The sequence below is a fragment of the Pleurodeles waltl genome, chromosome 8 (genome assembly GCF_031143425.1).
Source record: "Pleurodeles waltl isolate 20211129_DDA chromosome 8, aPleWal1.hap1.20221129, whole genome shotgun sequence".
Lineage (NCBI taxonomy): Eukaryota > Metazoa > Chordata > Amphibia > Caudata > Salamandridae > Pleurodeles > Pleurodeles waltl.
In genome coordinates this window covers 463,801,422-463,820,958 of record NC_090447.1, presented here as the reverse complement: position 1 = coordinate 463,820,958, position 19,537 = coordinate 463,801,422, and the positions used below count along the sequence as shown (strand labels likewise).

General features: G+C 42.4%; 1 protein-coding gene across 1 annotated transcript in view; it reads right to left on the bottom strand.

The window, feature by feature from the left end:
- Positions 1-14,630, bottom strand: part of IL1R2 (interleukin 1 receptor type 2) — a 76,248-nt gene extending 61,618 nt beyond the window's left edge. The window contains exons 1-3 of the mRNA XM_069204427.1: positions 14,220-14,630; positions 11,610-11,740; positions 3,405-3,663 (exon numbers count right to left, since the gene is read on the bottom strand). Of these exons, the coding sequence (XP_069060528.1) occupies positions 3,405-3,663; positions 11,610-11,691 (341 nt within the window). The 5' untranslated portion in view covers positions 11,692-11,740; positions 14,220-14,630. The remainder of the gene's footprint in view (positions 1-3,404; positions 3,664-11,609; positions 11,741-14,219) is intronic.
- Between the last annotated feature and the right edge of the window lie 4,907 nt (positions 14,631-19,537).

The window sequence follows — 19,537 nt, the reverse complement described above, 5'->3', positions numbered from 1 at the left end:
AACAGAGTTTCTCCAAACTAATCAATACTCTGCATCTAATTATGCAATTTGAGGGGCAAGCAAGGCTTGGATACGGGGTGAATGTATTGCATATGTTGCATGGCAAAACAGAAAACAATACCAGAAGATAGATACACTTCATATAAACAAGTGAAGGAGGGAGAAGGTGTCTCTAAGGTTCACTCAGTTTCCTTTGTCCAAACACTAATAACCAAAAGAAGTGAACTCTCATACCATATCATTCCAGGCCCTCTGAGATCTTTCTCAACAGACACTCAACTATGTATTTTACCCTCAACTGTGAATGTTATCTCCATGATATGACTTTGTGGGTAGCATAATCACGGGGTCTCCATTCACTTCAGTATCCCGTTGTCCAAATTAAGTGACGGATTTCTCAGTGAAAAGGTAAGTGAAAGAGTGTGAGTTAAAATGACCTCATATATTAAATTCCAATACTGTCAATGCTTGCCACTTTCAATCATAGGGTGCATTTCAGTCATTAAAATGTCTATCCTACCTCTACTTGCATTCATATTTTCCAATGTATTGATTATAGCAAAACAAGCTTTTTGGCTGAACTAGATCAAATGCTACATAAATTTAGCTGGCAAGACAGGAAACCTTGTACAAAACTGTCTACTCTTCAATTGCCAGTAGAAGAAGGTGGGTGTGTGCTTCCTCATATGCATAAGTATTACCAAGCCGCCTACCTAAATTGGCTCAACAAGATGACCATTCAAGAAGACCAATCAAACTGTTTCTATTTACAGCTCATGATTATAGAGACAGGACTTTAAATGTCTGTATTCCTCAAAATACGTAAGCTACCCAAGTAATCAAAATACAAATACTCTATAGCGTTTTGGTCAAAAAATCTGTGCTAATACAAGAGAGCTATAATTTTTCTCTAACTTGTCCTCAAATCTCTCTGAAAGATGCCAGAATAGTCAGATTTAATTTATCTTCAAACAATATCAGGAAATGGGCCAGCTTGGGGTATCACAAGCTGGAAGATTTCCTTCTTGCTGGACAAATTAAAACATGACAACAGATAAGTTTAGCTCAGGGAGGTGTCCCGATAGGACTTAAGTTTTCATACCTACAGATTTCACAACATCTCTTTAAATATAAGGCTACAGCCAGCAGAACTTCTGATCATATCAGTAAGGCCCACTTTGCTAAGAATCTTATTGGGCTGGGGAACTGGTACCAGATACTCTATCTGTATACACATGATACCACTGCATGCACAGTGTTTGAGTCTACCTCTTGGTACATTGAAGGAAAGTTAGATATAGTGGGCTGGATCAGATTCAATCATATGTCGTATAAAGCTTTTTGTGGCACCAACTTTAAGCGTATGGCATTTTTTTCAAAATGGGATCTATTTTATACCCCACAATGTATTCAGCAGATGTATCCAGCAGCTTCCGCGAGATGCCGGAGCTGCAATCACTCTTGTGGGGAGTGGGCCCATATGAGTATCCTTTGCCCCAAACTGTTCAGCTCTTGGGAGAAAACCTATGGCTTTCTGAGCAATAAAATTCAGGTTGCGATTCAACCAGATACACGCGGTGCCCTGACTGGGATTCCCCCAGCAAATTTCCCATTTGATTTACGTGAACAACAATTCTTTTTTTTGCCTTACTTGTGGCTAAGGCACTCATTTTACAAACATGGAAATCCCTGGTTGCCCATACATACGAGACCTGGATTGTTCTGATGCGCCAGGTTCAGACACTAGAAGAGGCATATTCACAAAGGGTGGGGGCTAAGCGCGAAGCAGAAGGTATTTGGAAACACATGGGAGATTATGTATTAGCAGATGATATAACACGAATGAGTTAACTGTATTTTGGGGATGGAATGTACCGATTATTCTTGTTATGCTAATTTAAGTATTTATTTTTTCTTGAGATAATGACAACGAGATCTGCTGTACCATGATTTTGTTTACCTGGTTATCGGATAAAAATAAATTTTTTAAAAAGTATTGAAATTGTGTTGTATGGTTCTATCACGTCCTATGCAGGGACCAAAGATCCACTGACCTCATTGAGCATTGATTCCTGAGATGGATGAAAACTGTCCAGCACTATGAAGTGATATTTAAAAGGATGTGCAACAAGGGGCTGTAAGGTGTATGTGAATGGTAACTTATGTGAGGGGTGGGCTTTAGAATTTACAAATATCCATTTCCCTGGTAGGTAGATTTGTGAAATATTTGTGACTTAGATCTGCCACAGTGAAGCAAGCTTTTAGTCAGCATTGACATCTCAGCAGTCAACAGTGCATTTGCAGTAAAATGTTTTGTGAATAGCCACAGATATTTTAGCATGGACACCGCGGCCACCTGTGGCACAACTTCCTCTCCTTTTCACTTCACCTCAGTTTTTCATAAGTAAAAATCCTCATACTAGATGGACTTCTCTGGCGAAGTACAATTCTACGTGGAAATCCTAAAGAAAAAAGTCACTTTTACTCTCATAACTACACACATCAGCAAAAAACGTTGGCAGCAGATTTTCCCTCAAGGACCATACAGAGGAGACCTAGTAAACAGCCTATATCTGTTGGATGTTTAGCCATCTATTTTAAAACCAACTATGCGTGTATGTTTAGACAGAATTGATGTACAATGAATCAGTCTGAATGTAAAAGTATCAGTTGTTGGTGTGAGGGCTGCTTCGACAAAAAATGTTTATCATCTGCATTGGAATACCTAAAGTATTAAGCATTAGATGACATGAAATATTGGCACCACATGAATACTTAAAAAATTGAGGAAATGCAGGAAAAGGTATTTAACTCCACTTGTGGGAGAGGAAATGATGCCTGATTGGGGAAGGTGTATTTTGCTTCATGAAAAAAAATGCGTGTTATATGTGCATACAAATTGTATTATATATTTAAATAAAACCTATGATATTAAATATTAATAAGAAGTGTTGAATAGAAATGCTAAATTCATAATGTTTTCAGGAGGGATACAGTGTGAAGCACAGTGAAGAAAGACAAGTAAACATGCCGGTGGCCATGGCGGTCCAGGAGTCCAAAGTGATAATCAGAAAGGTCTGACTGTTCAGTTGCCCAAGAGTGAGCTGTCCATATCACTATTGAAGAGAGAGAGGGAGAATGACAGATCAATGTATCACCTCAGTCTGTGTATGTGCCACCATATTAAAAGATGGCCAAGGTGAGTTACTGGCCTCTGAGGAATGGAGGCATTTAGAATGTAGGATAGAGGGGCTTAGTGCCGCAGCCTGATTCATTCACTATGGACCTCTACAAATTCATGACCTGTCGGACTCTTCTCAGAAACACCAAAATAAGCTCAATTAAGTTATTCTCATTGTGCGGGTACCTTGGTAGTATGTATAATTATAACTGACGTGTATTACCTCAAACTGCAGTGATAGTGTCCGGTGTCACCTACTGATGATGGAAAGAACAAAAGAGCATCATCTTTTGCCTGGATTTGAGAATCTTCTTCTGGGACCAGCTTTTGAGAATCATTTCTGTACCATGCCAGATTAAGTGACAGGCTGGAAGCTTTGGCAGGATCCAAGTGCAGATACTTGAAAGCAGGACATCTCAGGACAGTTGGCTCTCCACTTTGGACATAGATGTTAAAATACGTGATACTATTCGAACATGTTTCTAAATTAAGGACAGAAAATATTAAGTTACGTCACTCTTCTTGATAAATTAACAATCGCAAATGCCAATATACTCCATTTTAAATAAACTGTATCAAGAGCACCTTTTCAAGGAATGGTAAAAGCTTGAAGTTAAATCAGAAGTGAGTCATTTAATTCATGAGTGACAACTTTCCAACCAGTTCATGCTGTACACAATATGATGAACATTACAAAGAGGTTGTATGACACTATGGGCCAGATGTAGCAAAGGTTTTTACCCATTCTGTGTCTAGGGGAAAAAGTGTTTGTACATATGGCCCTATGTGTAGGTCCATAATATCGACCTACAAAAATATCTCAATCACAATCTCAACTACCACTACTACATCAAGGTAAGAACATTACTACTATTCTGAACTTCACATCTACTTATCCACACTTACTTTGTGATGTAGTAGGTAAGTTGATGTAGTCGACTTTTTTAATACAACACATCACATGTGGTATAGTAGTGGTATATAGATAAAGACTTTTGTTGATACAGCTATCCATCAAACAGCTCATAATACCCAATATTGAAACCCATCGATGGTTGAGACACCAACTTGTTCTGGCTCAATTGTTGCTTAATATCTATGTTTATGAAGGTTGAGCACGGCCAACGAGTTCTTGATACCGGTTATTATGATTTTAGTTTCACTACTGTCTTCATCACCCAATATCCAGGTGGTTCGCTGTGACCATGCAATAGAATGGCAGAGTTATTTAGAATATATAAATATATTCAAGCTTATGTGAAAATGCGATAAACTATTCCATTTTAGGTAGCATTCAGTTGCGAAAGCATAACTATAGGAGAACAAATAATCATAGAGAGAGGTTGGACCTTCTCCCCTGTTCAATATTTCCCTTCGGCCTCTCCTTTTGCTCCAACTTAAATTATCAGAGAGATACATAACTCTTCCTTAAGTTGAACTGAAAACACCTCTTACAAAGCTATCATGGCCATAATATTGACAACCAAAATATTGCAAAGGTAATTATATATAGGCAAGTATACATATATACTGAACTCTACATCTATGTATTATAAGGATTTATATCGTCAAGTTACATCTATGCAGGCTGAGTTCCTTTATAAGGTTATGGAACTCTGACGTGACTTGCAATTTCCTTATCATATACACCAGGAGGTACTTCATCCCATATATATATATACATGGTCACATTATCACCTTCCCCACAAACCACTTAGCAACTTGGTGCATAGTTCTTTCATTTGGAAGAGCGAACATGTTTGGAAACACAATGAATAAAAGTAAAACCTATGGTTTCGGGACCCTCGGGGGTCCACAAAGCCTCCTCAGGGAGTCCGTGACTGCTTAGAAAATTAAATAATATTAAAAGGTCCCCAGCTTTCAGTAATGACTCAGTGGGGGGTCCCCAGATTCCAATAACGATTCAGTGGGGGTTCCTGGGGTCCAGTAAAGATAAAGTGAGGATCCACAGAAGTCTAAAGGTTGCGAACCACTGCTCTAGTGTAAAATTAAACATATCAAAAACCTGCTAGATATTTGTACCAAACAGATATTAACAGTTCAATATAAGTCAGTTTAAAAAAAAAAGATGGAGTAACTCAGAATGTGTAGACGTATGCAAAAAGATTCTAGCTTTTTCTAAGGAGTGAAAAAAACAAACACACTCTCTCTGCTTGTCATTGTAAGCTATTAAAGTAGAGCAGAAGAAAGAAAAGCAACATTCCATTTTCCTTGCTTTAAACAGCTGCTTCAATTATGTTTCGTGATCTGATCTGCATTTCACCCGGAATGTTAGCTCTGGAAGCAGGCATTATGACATCAAAACTTGACTGTAATGGCTTATAATAGTCAAGTTCTCACCTCGTTTCTTATAAATATAATTGGTGACTGGGTGCGTCACAAGTTGCCGATTATAAAGAAATTAGAGACTGATGTTTATACAGGGATTACAGAATTATATTTATTATAAAATGATTCAAGCCTTTGAACAAAAGTTGCACACAAATAGCTCCAGCATTAAACACTAGAGTTATCTTACCATAAACCTGTAGAATACAGAAGGATCTCTGTAGCAGTATTAAGGTATCCTAAGATGCAGTGTGTTTACAGATATTTTTGACGAAATGACATTTTTACCAAAATAGATGTTTTTAACAAAGTTGCGATTTTGGGCAAAAACACTTAGGTCAAAAACATGGGTATATTTCTCGCCCCATTGGCTTGCCCTTCGGAAGGTTATTATGTATCCCTTGGCTCCTTTGTCAAGGCATGGTTTTTCTGAAGTTTGTAAACACTGGGGAACATTAAAAATATTAATGTTTTTGATTTTGATTTTGTCCACCTGACCTGGCCAATGGTGGGGGTGCATTGGATGGCATTAACACTTTCCCCAGTGGTGGGTGAGACTGATCTTTGCTGTGTATTACCCTTCCCTCGGGCACTGGCATCAGACTCAATAGGCGCGAGGCACCCACTGAACTCTGATTATTACTGTACTTCAAAGTTCTAGCAGCAGCCAGGGGGGCGATTCCTTCCTTGCACTAAGGCCAATGACACACTAGCTACGCAACTGCTTCCACTCTTGTCAAATGGCAGTGGGGGTGTTGTCACCCTCATTGGCCAAAGGTATGTGACTTTTCAGTCCACTGAACCCACGCCTTGCCCAAGAGTGAAGGGGGAGCTATTTTTTAGGCTGTGTGCAACTGTTCTGGTAGGTCGAAGTATTCACAAAGATGGTCCCTCAGAAGCAATGAGATACTCCATCTTTTGTAACCGTTGAAATGCCTCTGGCCTGAGAGCAGTGGCAGACTTGCTTTAGAGCAATGAGACAATGCCTGGTGGACTGGTCTTACAGGTCAGTGAGTGGGTCGGTGTTTTGACAGTTTGTGGGCCTGTTTAATGGTCTGCTGGACCAGTTTTTACTGTTGTACTCCTCGACAATAGAACATTGCCTGTAGCAAGCTCAAATCCATGCAGTCTTCCATACGTTGCGATACAACTACACAGCATGTGTTTACAAGTTCAAAACTGCCCCAATTTGCAAACATTGATGACTTTTTTAGCTAGCTGATTTGCTAATGACCCACTTTTACTTTGATCCCCAGGCCTATTTTCTTTCCCAGTCCAACCCTTAACAGCGAGGCATCTCAACACTTTGGGAACAGGAGCAGAGAGGTGAAGAATGATTGTTTACCGCATATGAGCTAGTGTTTTCACCAGTTTATGAAACATTATCCTTTTTGCCTGGTGATGACAAACAATTATGGAAATATATAAATGTGTACAGAACATTCAAATCTTTCACTTATATCTCAAATCTCCTGGATGAACTGTCATCAAACTAAGATAAAGCACCAAATGACATTAGAATGCATATGAACCATTAACATTTAATTGACTTTCACTGCTGATTGGCATGTGAGTGGAGAAATTTCTTGTGGCAAAATCTGCAAAGCGAAACACCCAACACCCATATTTTGGGACATGCCCTCCCAACTTATAAAATGTGTTCTATTTATGCTATCAGCTCTAAATGTGGCACAAAGACTGCCTATTCAACACCAATTCCAACAAGTTTGATGCAAATTGTTGAAAAGGGCATGGTTATAATTTAATTTCTAGGTTGAAACAATTTACTCGACTTCTCCTTCTTCAGTGGTTTGGGAGGGTGCACCTAATATGCAGCTCTGTCCTCAAGTTCATAGAATTACCCGGGAAGCTGTGTTTTTTCACTTGCCATGAGAATGTAAAGATCCACAGCACTAAGATCACACATGCTCCAAAGGATGCGTCTGCACCTTAGAGGTGGGTGCCAAATGAAGCCTGTGTGGGGTTTATTCATACATATTCCGGATCTGGTGGCACAGTGGATTAATGCATCCACTGCAAGGATCTGTGTTTGACCTCATGGTCACAGGTTCCAATCGGCATTCCATCCTTTTGAGGTCAATAAAATGAGTACTATAGAGTTGGGTAAAAATAAACATTTGCTATTTCATCAACAAGATACCCTCCTGGGCGAACGTGTGCTTTAAAACTATACATTACGTGCTTTAGAGGCTGACCCTGCAACTTAGAGCAGGGGGCACTAAGGCCCAGATTTATACTCTGTTTGAGCCGAATTTGCATCATTTCTTTTACGCAAATTCGGTGCAAACCTAACTATGGCTTTCTAGGACCACTAGGGAGCCCTCAGGGGCTCTCCCGCAGTCCCTATATATTTTTTTTATTTAAATGTTTTTTTATTATTAATCAAAACCCTTAAGGCTTCCCTCGCAGTGCCATTGCTTCAGCAAGCACAGAGCTGCTTTGACAGCAGCTCTGTGCTTGCTGAAGCATTACATCTCTGCAGGGGACAGAGATGAAAACTTCGGATTTTGACAGTGGGACCAGCTTTGCAGGTCCCGCTGTCAAAACCCAAAGTGTTTGCTATGGCTTGGCTACAGCTGCAGAGCCATGGGGTGGAGGTACACAGGGTGCGGGGGCCACGCGGCCCCCCTGCTCCAAACATAGTGTTGCCCAGGGTGTGGAGTTCCCTGGGGAAGCACATAAATGACATTTTGCCCCAGGGATGGTGGTCCCTGGGGCACAGGGGACGACAGGGCCTCTGCATTATATTACATGAATGCACCTGAGAAGGTGATGGTCCCCAGGGCAGCGGGAGGGGGCTGGGTGACCCATCTCAGAATAAACCCCTGGAGAGGCGGTGGTCCCCAGGGCAGCGGGGGGCCACAGACCCCCCACATACAACTAATAAGCCCCGGGGAGGTGGCGGTCCCCAGTGCAGCTGGAGCTGCTTTTATACACATAAGCCCACGGGACTTGGTCCACCCGGGGGAATAATAGTAACAAAGCGCAAACGAGGAAGTGAGTTATAGTTATCTTAGGGCGCGAGTTATTGTTACTTGAAATAACTCTAATTAAACCTGTTGAATTTCTATGGTTTTGTACGAGTAAATTCAGAACCTACTATAACCTCCCTGTAACCTTTAATTCAACCACCTAAGGCAGGCGCAGCAGAGGTTGGCTGCAGGGCTTGGCCTGCGGCAAGGTCCTGCAGCCAATCCCTTATATTCACCCACCCCCACGCCGCGCACGTCCCTGTAACCTTTGTTTTTTTCAGTGAATATATATATATATATATATATATATTTATATATATATATATAAATATATATATATATATATATATATATAGTGATTTAACTCATTGTCTTCTGCATGAAACTACTTGAAGGGCTACTCTGCTGTGGTGAAATTACAAGTGGGAGAAGTAGACATAAGACTTTATGTAATAATGTTTGTGTCAATGATGCAAAGTCAATAAAATTATTAGAAACATTGTCATAATATATAGATGCTTGAAACAATGAAAAGGCTAGCTAAAGTAAACAGGACCAAGTACTGTTCCCCCTTTATTATTAGAAAGGACAAATGTTAGGTTTCCCAGCCTCAAACGTTGTCATGGGTGACTCTTAGCAATGTAATCAGGCAGTACCAACAGTGTGACTCTACTAGAAGTAATGACTACATAACTGGAGTAAGTGCCAATATTTAGAGGGTGCATGATCGTGGCCCAGTGGCAGTAGGATAACTGAAGGTTTCATCAAACTCACAAAGGGCGATGGGAGGAATGCACGCAATAAGTCTAACCCAGGGGTCTTCAAACGTTTTGATGCTGGGACTCCCTCAAAGATTTTTAGGTGCAAGGGCACCCTCCTGACAAAAATTTCTATAACCTGGTACACCTCATCATTAACAATAATAAATGTCCCCATTTCCTACAGCAAATCTTTTTTACGGTGAGGAAATAATATTAATATGAAACACTGTTTAGAAAAACAAAGGTCAGTGAGTGTGGGTGTGTGGTCAAAGGTGTAACTAAAAACAAAGATCCTAATTTATAAGGATTTGGCGTAGGACAGTGTCACAAGTCTTCTTGCTACACTGCCCTAAGCCAATACAAAAGGACAGGACTGACCGTATTTATGAAATACAGTGCATTTCTGTCCTTTCCCCCTGCGCTGGTGCACAAATTGCTGCCTAGCGCCAACATAGGCAGGATTGTTTTTGTGCAGGAAGGAGCACAAAAACAATCCAGAGAGGTATTGTACCTCTTTCTATATATGCGACAGATAGCAACACACATGGAAAGAGGAAAAACAAGGAGAAATTAAAACATTTCTCCTCATTATGCCTGCTCTGGGGAGCCGTAAGGTTTGGCACTGCTCCAGTTTACATGATTTTGAAAATCTGGGGCAGCGTCAAAATCCATGGATGCTGCATGGGAACACCCACTGCAATGACCATGGAACGCCTCCTTGACGCAAAGTAAGTCAATGCAGTGGCTTGCGCTGCTTTGCCTGACTCCATATCTTTGAGGCCATTCAAAGCCACGCAGGGTAGCTTTGCGTTGCCTCATACGTATGATTGAGAGGCTTGTGCCGCTGAAGCACCAAAAAAAGTGATGCTCCAGCAGCGCAAGCCTCTCATAAATAAACCCCAAAATATTCTACGTTGTTTTAAGTCTTTCACTGTCAGGTAGCTACATATAAATTAACAGCCAGCTGAAATGAAAAATAAAGAAAAGAAAGTTGTTACTCAGTGGGACATGCACTGTAATGCATTATGAAACCTCTGTTAGACAATGCACTGCAGAGGTCTGTGTGTAACCGGAGAGCGACAGAAGTAAGTCCTGGTTGGTGCAGTTGAGAATAGTGACGTGTATTTTTAGTGCCACGAGGTCACAGCCTGTGACAGAAAGCACTGTGAATATGTAAGATAGTAGATTTAAGTAATACCAGAACATATGTAATACCTTTTTTTTAAATAAATGTCCCTTCACCACCTCCAGGTGAAGTAAGTGCTGTGTAACTACAATTAAAAGCACACACACTTCTTAACTCTTTGCACTACCCCTAAAAAAGAACAGATGTTTGTCATCGCAAAGCTTTGTGACTGGATCAGCTCCCAGTCGCAGATGACTCTTTAAATTTGCAGATCAGCTTGTAGAGCACATTTGCATTTCATTCAGGAAGCCAGGAAGCAGGCCCCTCCTATGAAGGCCTCCTTAGCTGTCTGTGGCTTTCCCAGCACCGAAGACTCAATAAATCAAAGTTCACCTGAGGCATTTTAACAATCGGCTGGGGGAATGCTGGCCCCATTTCCAGGACTTCGTGGCCCCCTGGGGGTCGCGACCCCCAGATTGAAGACCTCTGGTCTAAACACTGCCATTCACTTGGGGTAGCACTCCAAACCATCATTCTTTTGACCATCAGGCCACCTTAGTCATATGCAAATCAGTCTTGACCCTGCTCCAGAAGGAACATTCCAGCCCAAACTGCCAGGCCAGTTAGCTTTATTTGTTGGAGAATCATTTATGTCTTTCCTGATTTTAGCAATAATCACAGTTAAGAAATCATTAGTTTAGCATGCATAGTACACCCTTCCTTCTTGATTATACTTCTATATCCCATTCGGAAACTAGGTCTCATTGTTCACTGATCGAGCAGAGGTCTGTAAGAGGGGAAGCTGCTAGCTCGCTTATAAACGTGTTCTAAGGACTTGCACTTTATTACAACCATGGTGTTGCATTTACAGTTTATCTTTGTCTGATGGTCTCTGTGCAGCGTCTAAATCTATGCAAATTACTTTACCTATTAACTAAAGTTTATCTAGGTACGGGCAGCTGCGTGGATTTCCCTCCTCCTGTCAGTGTGACTTCCTTCCCTCTTTGGTGTGGGCTTCCCCTCCTTTTAGTGTGAGGTCCTCCTCCCTCCGTGGGGGTTACCCTCTCCACCCCCACAGTGTGGATTCTTCTCACCCTTTCTGTGGATCGCTCTACACCTCTCCTCGTGTATTAAGTACTGTGAGATAATTAAGCATTGGAAAAACCAAACATTTGTATGCGAGAGCAGTGATCCCTTACCGGCCGTTTCCAAGCGCTGAACCCTGAAGGCGGACACGCGGAGTAGCCAAAGGGCAGCCATCACAGATAGGGACCGCCACATCCTGCCTCAGCTCCACGTCCTGTCGTAAACTCGGGATGAGCCACAGCACCTGGAACCAAGATGGAAGTTAAGTGTTTACATTGTTTTAAAGAAGGGATTTGATAGCGAGGACATATTTTCTATAAACTGGGGTACACTGTGCCACAGCACCAGGGGTGTAGGTACAGTAGCACTGAGACCCAGGGATTTGAGGGGACTACCGCACCCCAGTTAGCAGCTGTTTTTACTCCCGCAGCAGGGGATGCGGACCCAATATCTTTTCTTGCCGTAGGACATACGGCCACTTACCACAGCGTTTCACAAAAAATACTGCGAGCGCACAGAACAGCTTACAATGTGACCTACGAAGCACGTCAGGATATGACCATCTCCAAAAGGCTCTCTTTCAAACAGTCCTGGTAATGAGTGTTTACTCTCTCATTCTTTTCTGCCTGTGTGGTTGGTGGTACCATGTCTCATGATCCATCAGTTACAACATAGGTCTGGCCTATAGGGCAATCAGACAGTTCCGACCGGCTAGTCTGAAAGGTCGCTGTGTGGGCTTGTTTTTGTTTGTGAGTCTATTCTACGGTCAGGTCAAACAGTTTTCGATGCTGATTTCCCCGAAAATAAAACAAACACTGCCTGCAGCAAGCTCGAATCCATGCAGTCTTCCAAACCTTGGAAAATATTTATATAGAGTGTATTTACAAGATCAAACTTCCCCAGTTTGCAAACTTGGGCCACATGTTTTAACTATCTAATTCACTAAAAGCAGCCACTTTTATTTTGGCTATCGGGCCTATTTTCTGTTCCAGTCCCACCCTGGATATCATGCACTAGTCAATATGCATGGTTTCTGTGGCACATGACGTGGCAATGCCGGCAGGACATAATAAAAGCCCTGCGTGTTTCTTGGCACACGTTTCCCTGATTTCCACACTTTTTTCCCCATGCTCGCTCTGACATTGCAATTACATCTAGTTTTATTCACATGTGAGAATTATGAATATTATGTGTATTTTCCATAAACATTGTTGTTGCACAAAAATCTGAAGTTAGGGACGTTTTTAGCCTCAAAGTTTGTTTATTTGACCCTCTCTTTGCGACAGAAAAGGGGATCAAAAGTCAAAATTCAAAACTTGGCAGGAAAAAGGCTGCAAGCGCAATACAAGTTTGTAACTCTACTCTGCAATACATAAATGCGCCAAAATAGGCCAGACAACGCCAGTTGTATTTAAAAATTAGGTGGCTAAGCACAGTTAGTAGAATACCTGTGAAATTCAGGTAACTATGCAAGGAAGTCTGCGCCCGATTATGCTCTCATATTAAAAGCAATCAACAGGCCTTATTGCAATATGTATTATGTCAGTGGGAAAGGAGGATCAGAGACTCCAAAAATAAAAGTTGGGGCACACATTCCCCAGGCGCTACAGCCAGATGCGTACCAGTATGGGTCACTTGCAAATGGCGCTCTTTTCGACAACTTGTCGCATGTTATTGTACAATAATAGACACCCAGCTGCAACATTATGGTAACAGATCATCTATGAAGTTCTCACATGCATTGAGTTGTATGTCAACATATTATCAAAAATATCTATAATTCATTCTGATTGATACATATTTTTCATTAGTTTTGTTTGTCATTTTTGTCCACTTCCAACCCTCGTTTTGGTAACAGTAATGCAGCCATAACGTAGAAATTCTAAGTGGGCCCAACTTAATTTTCCCCCCAAAACAATCCAGAAGATTGTGCAGTAATCAGGATGTTTACATCTCAACCATATTTGGTAATTAAAATAAATATGGCCATGAAGTACATGGCGCCATTAAAATGTATCATGGGCCCTTTGAGACTCTACAGCCTCAGCATTCCTATGCATGAAGGTTTTCAGATATACTCTCACACAAAGTCTTTCACCACATTGGCAGGGATACCTTCACAGAACCAAGAATCAACAGTGAAGCTACTGGCAGCAAATGCTGAGTACCTGGGCCCCAAAAGATGAAGGCGCAACCCTCGCAGTTTCAAAAAGATCAGAAAATTCTAAATTTCCTAGATATCACCCCAAACTAGGGGATGAGATGTTGCCTAATTGGCAAGAGATGCTGAATTTGGAAATGAAGAACCGCGTTCAAGTCTCACGTTGGTACAACATTCTGGGGTTCTAGCCAAAACACTTAATCTCCTCTTGCCTACAAAAAATAAAACGTGTACCTGTAATGTAGTCTGCTGGTCATGCAGGACACTCTAATGCCCTTAGTTGTATGTGTTTGTGTGTGTTTGTGTGTATGTATATTTATATATATATATATATATATATATATATATATATATATATATATATATATATATATATACATATTTCTACACACACATACACACACACACACACACATAAATAACTGCCACACTGTATCCAACCACTATCTCACTTAAGTTTTCCCTCTCTATCACCGTATTTTGCAACACATTTCAATTTCCTAGTGTTTCAGCAGTATATTATTAAAAAAATTAATGAACTAACAAAATGATTGCCTCTTACCTTGGTTGTGTGCCTGGCGCCTGTGCCGTGCAATAGTCTTCAATTAAAGTCTGTGGCAGAGGTTGTCCTTGACACAGCTACAGAGTCGGTAAACACACACTCTTCCGTCTGCTTTGGGTAGATTTTTACCCTATTAGACACTGCTTCCCAATCTCCTCTTTCTCTGATCCTTTGTATGTTTTTCTTCCGTAGCACACAATGCCTTCAGTTTCTCATGTGGGTGATACTTCCGGGTAAATGCACTTTGCAGGAGAGGAATCGCCCTGGGCAGCCCGTGCCTCGAGTTTTTATCTCCCCGGACAGGATTGGAATTTCCTCGCCTATTTCCCAATTTGCTTTGTATCAGAAAATAAGCTGCTCTCGGTTGACACACCTTTTCCCCTCCCCGGGGCAGAGAGCATCCCCGCATCCTTGTTGCCTAAATGAGGAAATGACTTGATAGTAGAGAAGCCAGTTTCCTTATTTGACAGATGATGACCCAAGCATTTCCAGATGACTTGTAAGGCGAGCGCACAGTTTTGAAGTTCCTGATGTACCCTTAAAAGGGAACAAACACATTGAGTTAATTTAAAAGTTGATTTTAAAGTTGAGTTGATTTAGATTTCATTGGATCCAGTTATGTTTGCTTGTTGACAAACATTCTGTCCAATGACTTTCTGGTCAAACTTTAGTAACAGGAAACCACGTTGTTCTTGTAGTATTCACATTGTTACACCAAGGACAGGTCGATATGGATTTAACATGGTGTATGTAGACACAGAGGCAGTTTAGCGTCAAAAAGTTTTGCGCCGGCTAACGCCATTCTGCAGCGCCATGCGGGCGCCGTATTTATTGAATGGCGTTAGCCGGCGCAAGCAGACCGGCGCTGCCTGGTGTGCGCGAGAAAAACCACGTACACCAGGCAGCGCCGGCGTAGGGGGAAAATGGCGCATGGGCGTCTTAAAATGGGGCAAGTCAGGTTACGTCGAAAAAATCGTCGTAACCCGACTTGCGCCCATCCCCCATCAACATGACTCCTATCATTGTAAAGATAGGAGTCATGCCCCCTTGCCCAATGGCCATGCCCAGGGGACTTCTGTCCCCTGGGCATGGTCATTGGGCATAGTGGCATGTAGGGGGGCACAAATCAGGCCCCCCTATGCCACCAAAAATTATTTAAAAAAAAAAAAAAAATACTCACCTGAATGTCCCTGGGGTGGGTCCGTCCAGCCTTGGGTGTCCTCCTGGGGTGGGCAAGGGTGGCAGGGGGGGTCCCTGGGGGCAGGGGAGGGCACTCTGGGCTCATTTTGAGCCCACTTGTCCCTTAACGCCATGCCTGACCCAGGCGTTAAAAAGCGGCGCAAATGCGCCGTTTTTAGCAACGCCCACTCCCGGGCGTCTCTTTTGCCCGGGAGTATAAATACCACGTAAAGGCCTGGGAGTCATTTTTTAGACGGGAACGCCTCCCTTGCATATCATTAACGCAAGGAAGGGGTTCACGCTAAAAAATGACGCACATTCCGGGAACTTTGGCGCTATTCGCCTCTAACGCCATAGTATAAATATGGCGTTAGTTTGCGTTAGTTTTGCGTCGAAATTGCGTCAAAAAAAACGACGCAATTTCGGCGCAAACGGAGTATAAATATGCCCCAGAGAGAAAACCCCTTATTATTAAAGCATAGCTATCAACTTGGCCCCAGGTCATGGGGGCGAAGCTTTTTTTCCGCCAGCCGTGATTTTTCTGGAAACAACCATTAAGCATTCTGCCATATTGTGGCGATTTGCAGTCTATATGAATAGAGCTGCAGGTCCCCGGAGAGCGACACCCACCCTACAGACATGGGCCTAGTTGACAGCCACGAGATGAGTAGCACTATGGAGGGAGAGGGGAGGAGAGAAAGCGAGGGACAGATGTGTGTGTGTGTGGTGTGTGCACGTGTGCGAGAGAATAAGAACAACTTTATTGCATACGGTTAATGAAAACCATTACATAAAAAGACGTGCGACTGATACAAAGTCACAAATCTGGGCCTTGTACACCTCTAAGGGTTCGCAAGCATAGGAATAAAAACGACTGTCATGCTGTTATGACAAGTTATATAGACAGCATTTAAGCTGAAGACAATAAGGTATCTATGCAGAAGGAATTGTAGCAGCTATTTTTGTTTGAAGGTTTCCGCACAAAGCGCAGGTTGCATATATAGATTTGCAAAAGATAGGAAGTAATGCAAACTACATGAAGGTCAGTCAATTCAGATGAATACACCATAGAGGACCAGGCTAACCTAGAACTGTGGCAAGCATGAAGTGATGCACTAAGTGAGGCTTCCTCCAGTTTTGCCTGGTGCTAAGGTCTCTGAAATTTTAAAACTGGATTTACGGACTCTATGTGGGAAGACTCAGGAGGAATAGGCTGTTTGCGAGCGAGACTGAAATAAAAGCTTTTTTAAAATAGTAAAATACGCATATGAACAGTTGTGCTAATAAAATATGACAAGCTTTTCATTCTAACCAATCAGAAGACCCCGTGTATGTAGAGCCCGATCCTGATGCTGGGTTACATTCTTGCATTAAAATACACCATAAAATCTCGAGACTCCGTATATTTAATATGTCAGAGCGGGTTTAAAAAACATTAAATGAGCCAGGCTAACAGTATCATATAAAAAATATTTGGCCAAGAGGTAGTGGTACAGTAGATTTAGGGTGACCACCGGTCCGTAAATTTCACGGACTGTCCGTAATTTCGCCCTGCTGTCCGTTGTCCCTGATGAAAGCTTTAACGGCATTTGTCTGTAATTTTAGCCTTTCACCAAAAGGGCAACGGAGGCAGGGCGAAATTACAGGCAGAGGAGTTTCCCCAGCTGGGCTTGAAGGCAGGGAGTCTCCTGTGCTCTCAGGGAGGGAGGGGCAGACAGATAAGAATCAGACCCTCTTGCTAGGGGGTCTCCTGCCCTAAAGACATGCAAATGTGGGCAACTGGTAAATCTACAAATACAAAGGGGATTGAAAACCTGCATTGACTTTACTAAAAGGAGTCACTTGAAGTTTTCTGGTGGCAAAGATATTTCTTTCAGAGAGGTATTGTAATGGTGTTCCAAGGTGAGCTGTGGAGTATGTGGTTTTAATGTAGTGTTATACATTTTTTTAACACTAGTTATAAACTGTATATTATTCAAATTTGTATTTGAGAAACACTTTTTTTTTATTTAACCGAAATGTATTTGCGCATTTTGTAGCAGCCTTTATTATGATGTAATTGTATTTTTTACAGTTCTTTTAGGTACTTCGGTACCTCATAGTACTAACAAACATTGGCAAAGCAATAGGTCTCATCTACAAAAGAGTTATTGGCTTTGCTAATGTGTTTTAGCCATTAGCTATGTTATACACCAGTATAGCTGCTGTTCAGCATGGCTTAAAGCTAGTGGCATAGTGGGGTGGAGTGGAGTAGAGTAGCATAGGAGCAGTGGCGTAGAGCCCAGTGGTGCAAAGTACAGTGCAGTGGGGTACAGTGCAGTTGTTTAGAGTGCGTTAGCGTAGAGTGCAGTGGTTTAGAGTGCAGTGGCATGGAGTGACATGGGGCAGAGTAGAGTGGCATAGAGTGCAGTGGAGTAGAGTGGCATACAATAGAGTGGCAGAGAGAGCAGTAGTGTAGAGTGGTGCAGTGGCATAGATTGCAGAGTAGACTCACGTTGCAGGGAGTGCAGTGGTGTAGTGTAGAGTGGTGCAGAGTAGGGCAAAGTGCTGTAGAGTGGAGTGATGCAGAGTAGAGTGGCATAGAGTGCAGTGGCATAGAATGCAGTAGTACATAGTACATTGGTGTATAGTACGGTGGTGGAGAGTGTAACACTGCAGAGTAGAGTGTCAGTGCAGTGATGTTGTGTGGAGTAGAGTGGCACAGAGCAGTGGCGTAGAGTACAGTGGTACAGAGTAGAGGGCAGTGGCGTATAGTGCAGTTGTTTAGAGTGCATTGGCGCAGAGTGCAGTGGCATAGAGTGGCATGTGGTAGAGTTACATAGAGTGCAGTGGAGTAGAGTGGCATACAATAGAGTAGCAGAGAGTGCAGTAATGCAGAGTGGTGCAGTGTCATAGAGTGCAGAGTAGACTCGTGTGGCATAGAGTGTAGTGGTGTAGAGTGGTGCAGAGTGGAGTATTGTAGAGTGGTGTAGAGTAGAGTATAGTGACTAGAGTGCAGTGGCATAGAGTAGAGTGGTGTAGAGTGCAGAGTTGCAGAGTAGAGTGTCAGTGCAGTGGTGTAGAGTGGTACAGAGAACAGTGACATAGAGTACAGTGGTGCAGAGTAAAGGGCAGTACAGTTGTTTAGAGTGCACTGGTGTAGAGTGCAATTGCATAGAGTGGCATTGGGCAGAGTAGAGTGGCATAGAATGCAGTGGAATAGAGTATATTGGGGCAAAATGCAGTAGTACAGAGCAGAGTGGTGTAGAGTATAGTCGCGGCCAGAGCAGTGTTGCAGAGTGTCAGCTTGCAGTGGTGTAGAGTGCATTGAACTAGAGTGCAGTGGTCAGAGTGGTATAGAGTACAGTGGCGTAGAATAGATTGTTTCAGAGTAGAGTGCAGTTGCATAGAGTGGAGAGGTGCAGGGTAGAGTGCAGTGGCACAGAATGCAGTGGCACAGAGTGCAGTGGCACAGAGTGCAGTGGCATAAAGTAGATTATTTCACAGTATAGTGAGGTGGCTTAGAGTGGAGAAGTGCAGGTTAGAGTGGAGTTGCATAAAGTGGCATAGAGTGTGATGGCATAGAGTAAAGTAGTGTAGAGTGCCATGGCATAGAGTGCAGAGGTGCAGAGTAGATTTGAATGATGTACAGTGTATTGATGTAGAGTGCAGGGGCATAGAGTTGAGTGTTACAGAGTAAAGTGCATTAGCATAGAGTGTATTAGCTTAGAGTGCAGTGGCGTACAGTGCAGCGTTGCAGAGTGACAGAGAGTGGAGTTGTGCGGATTAGATTGGTGTTGCCTAGACTGGAGTGGTATGGCGTGCAGACGAGCAGAGCGCAGTGGTGTAGAGAGGCATAAAGTAGAGTACAGAGGCATAGTGTGAAGTAGCATAGAGAGCAGTGGCATAATGTGGAGTGGTTCCGAATGGAGAAGAGTGCAGTGGCATGGAGTGGCGTAAAGTGGAGTGATACAGAGTAGGGTGCAGTGGTGTGGAGTGGTGCAGAGCAGAGCAGAGTGGAGTGGAGCATGCATGGTGTGGTAACAAACTGCCATTACAGACAACACATTTTTGATTGAAATGACCATTACATTTGCACAGATATACAGTTTTTCAAATCAAACTATATTGTGCACAGACGATGATGTGTGGAAATTGCA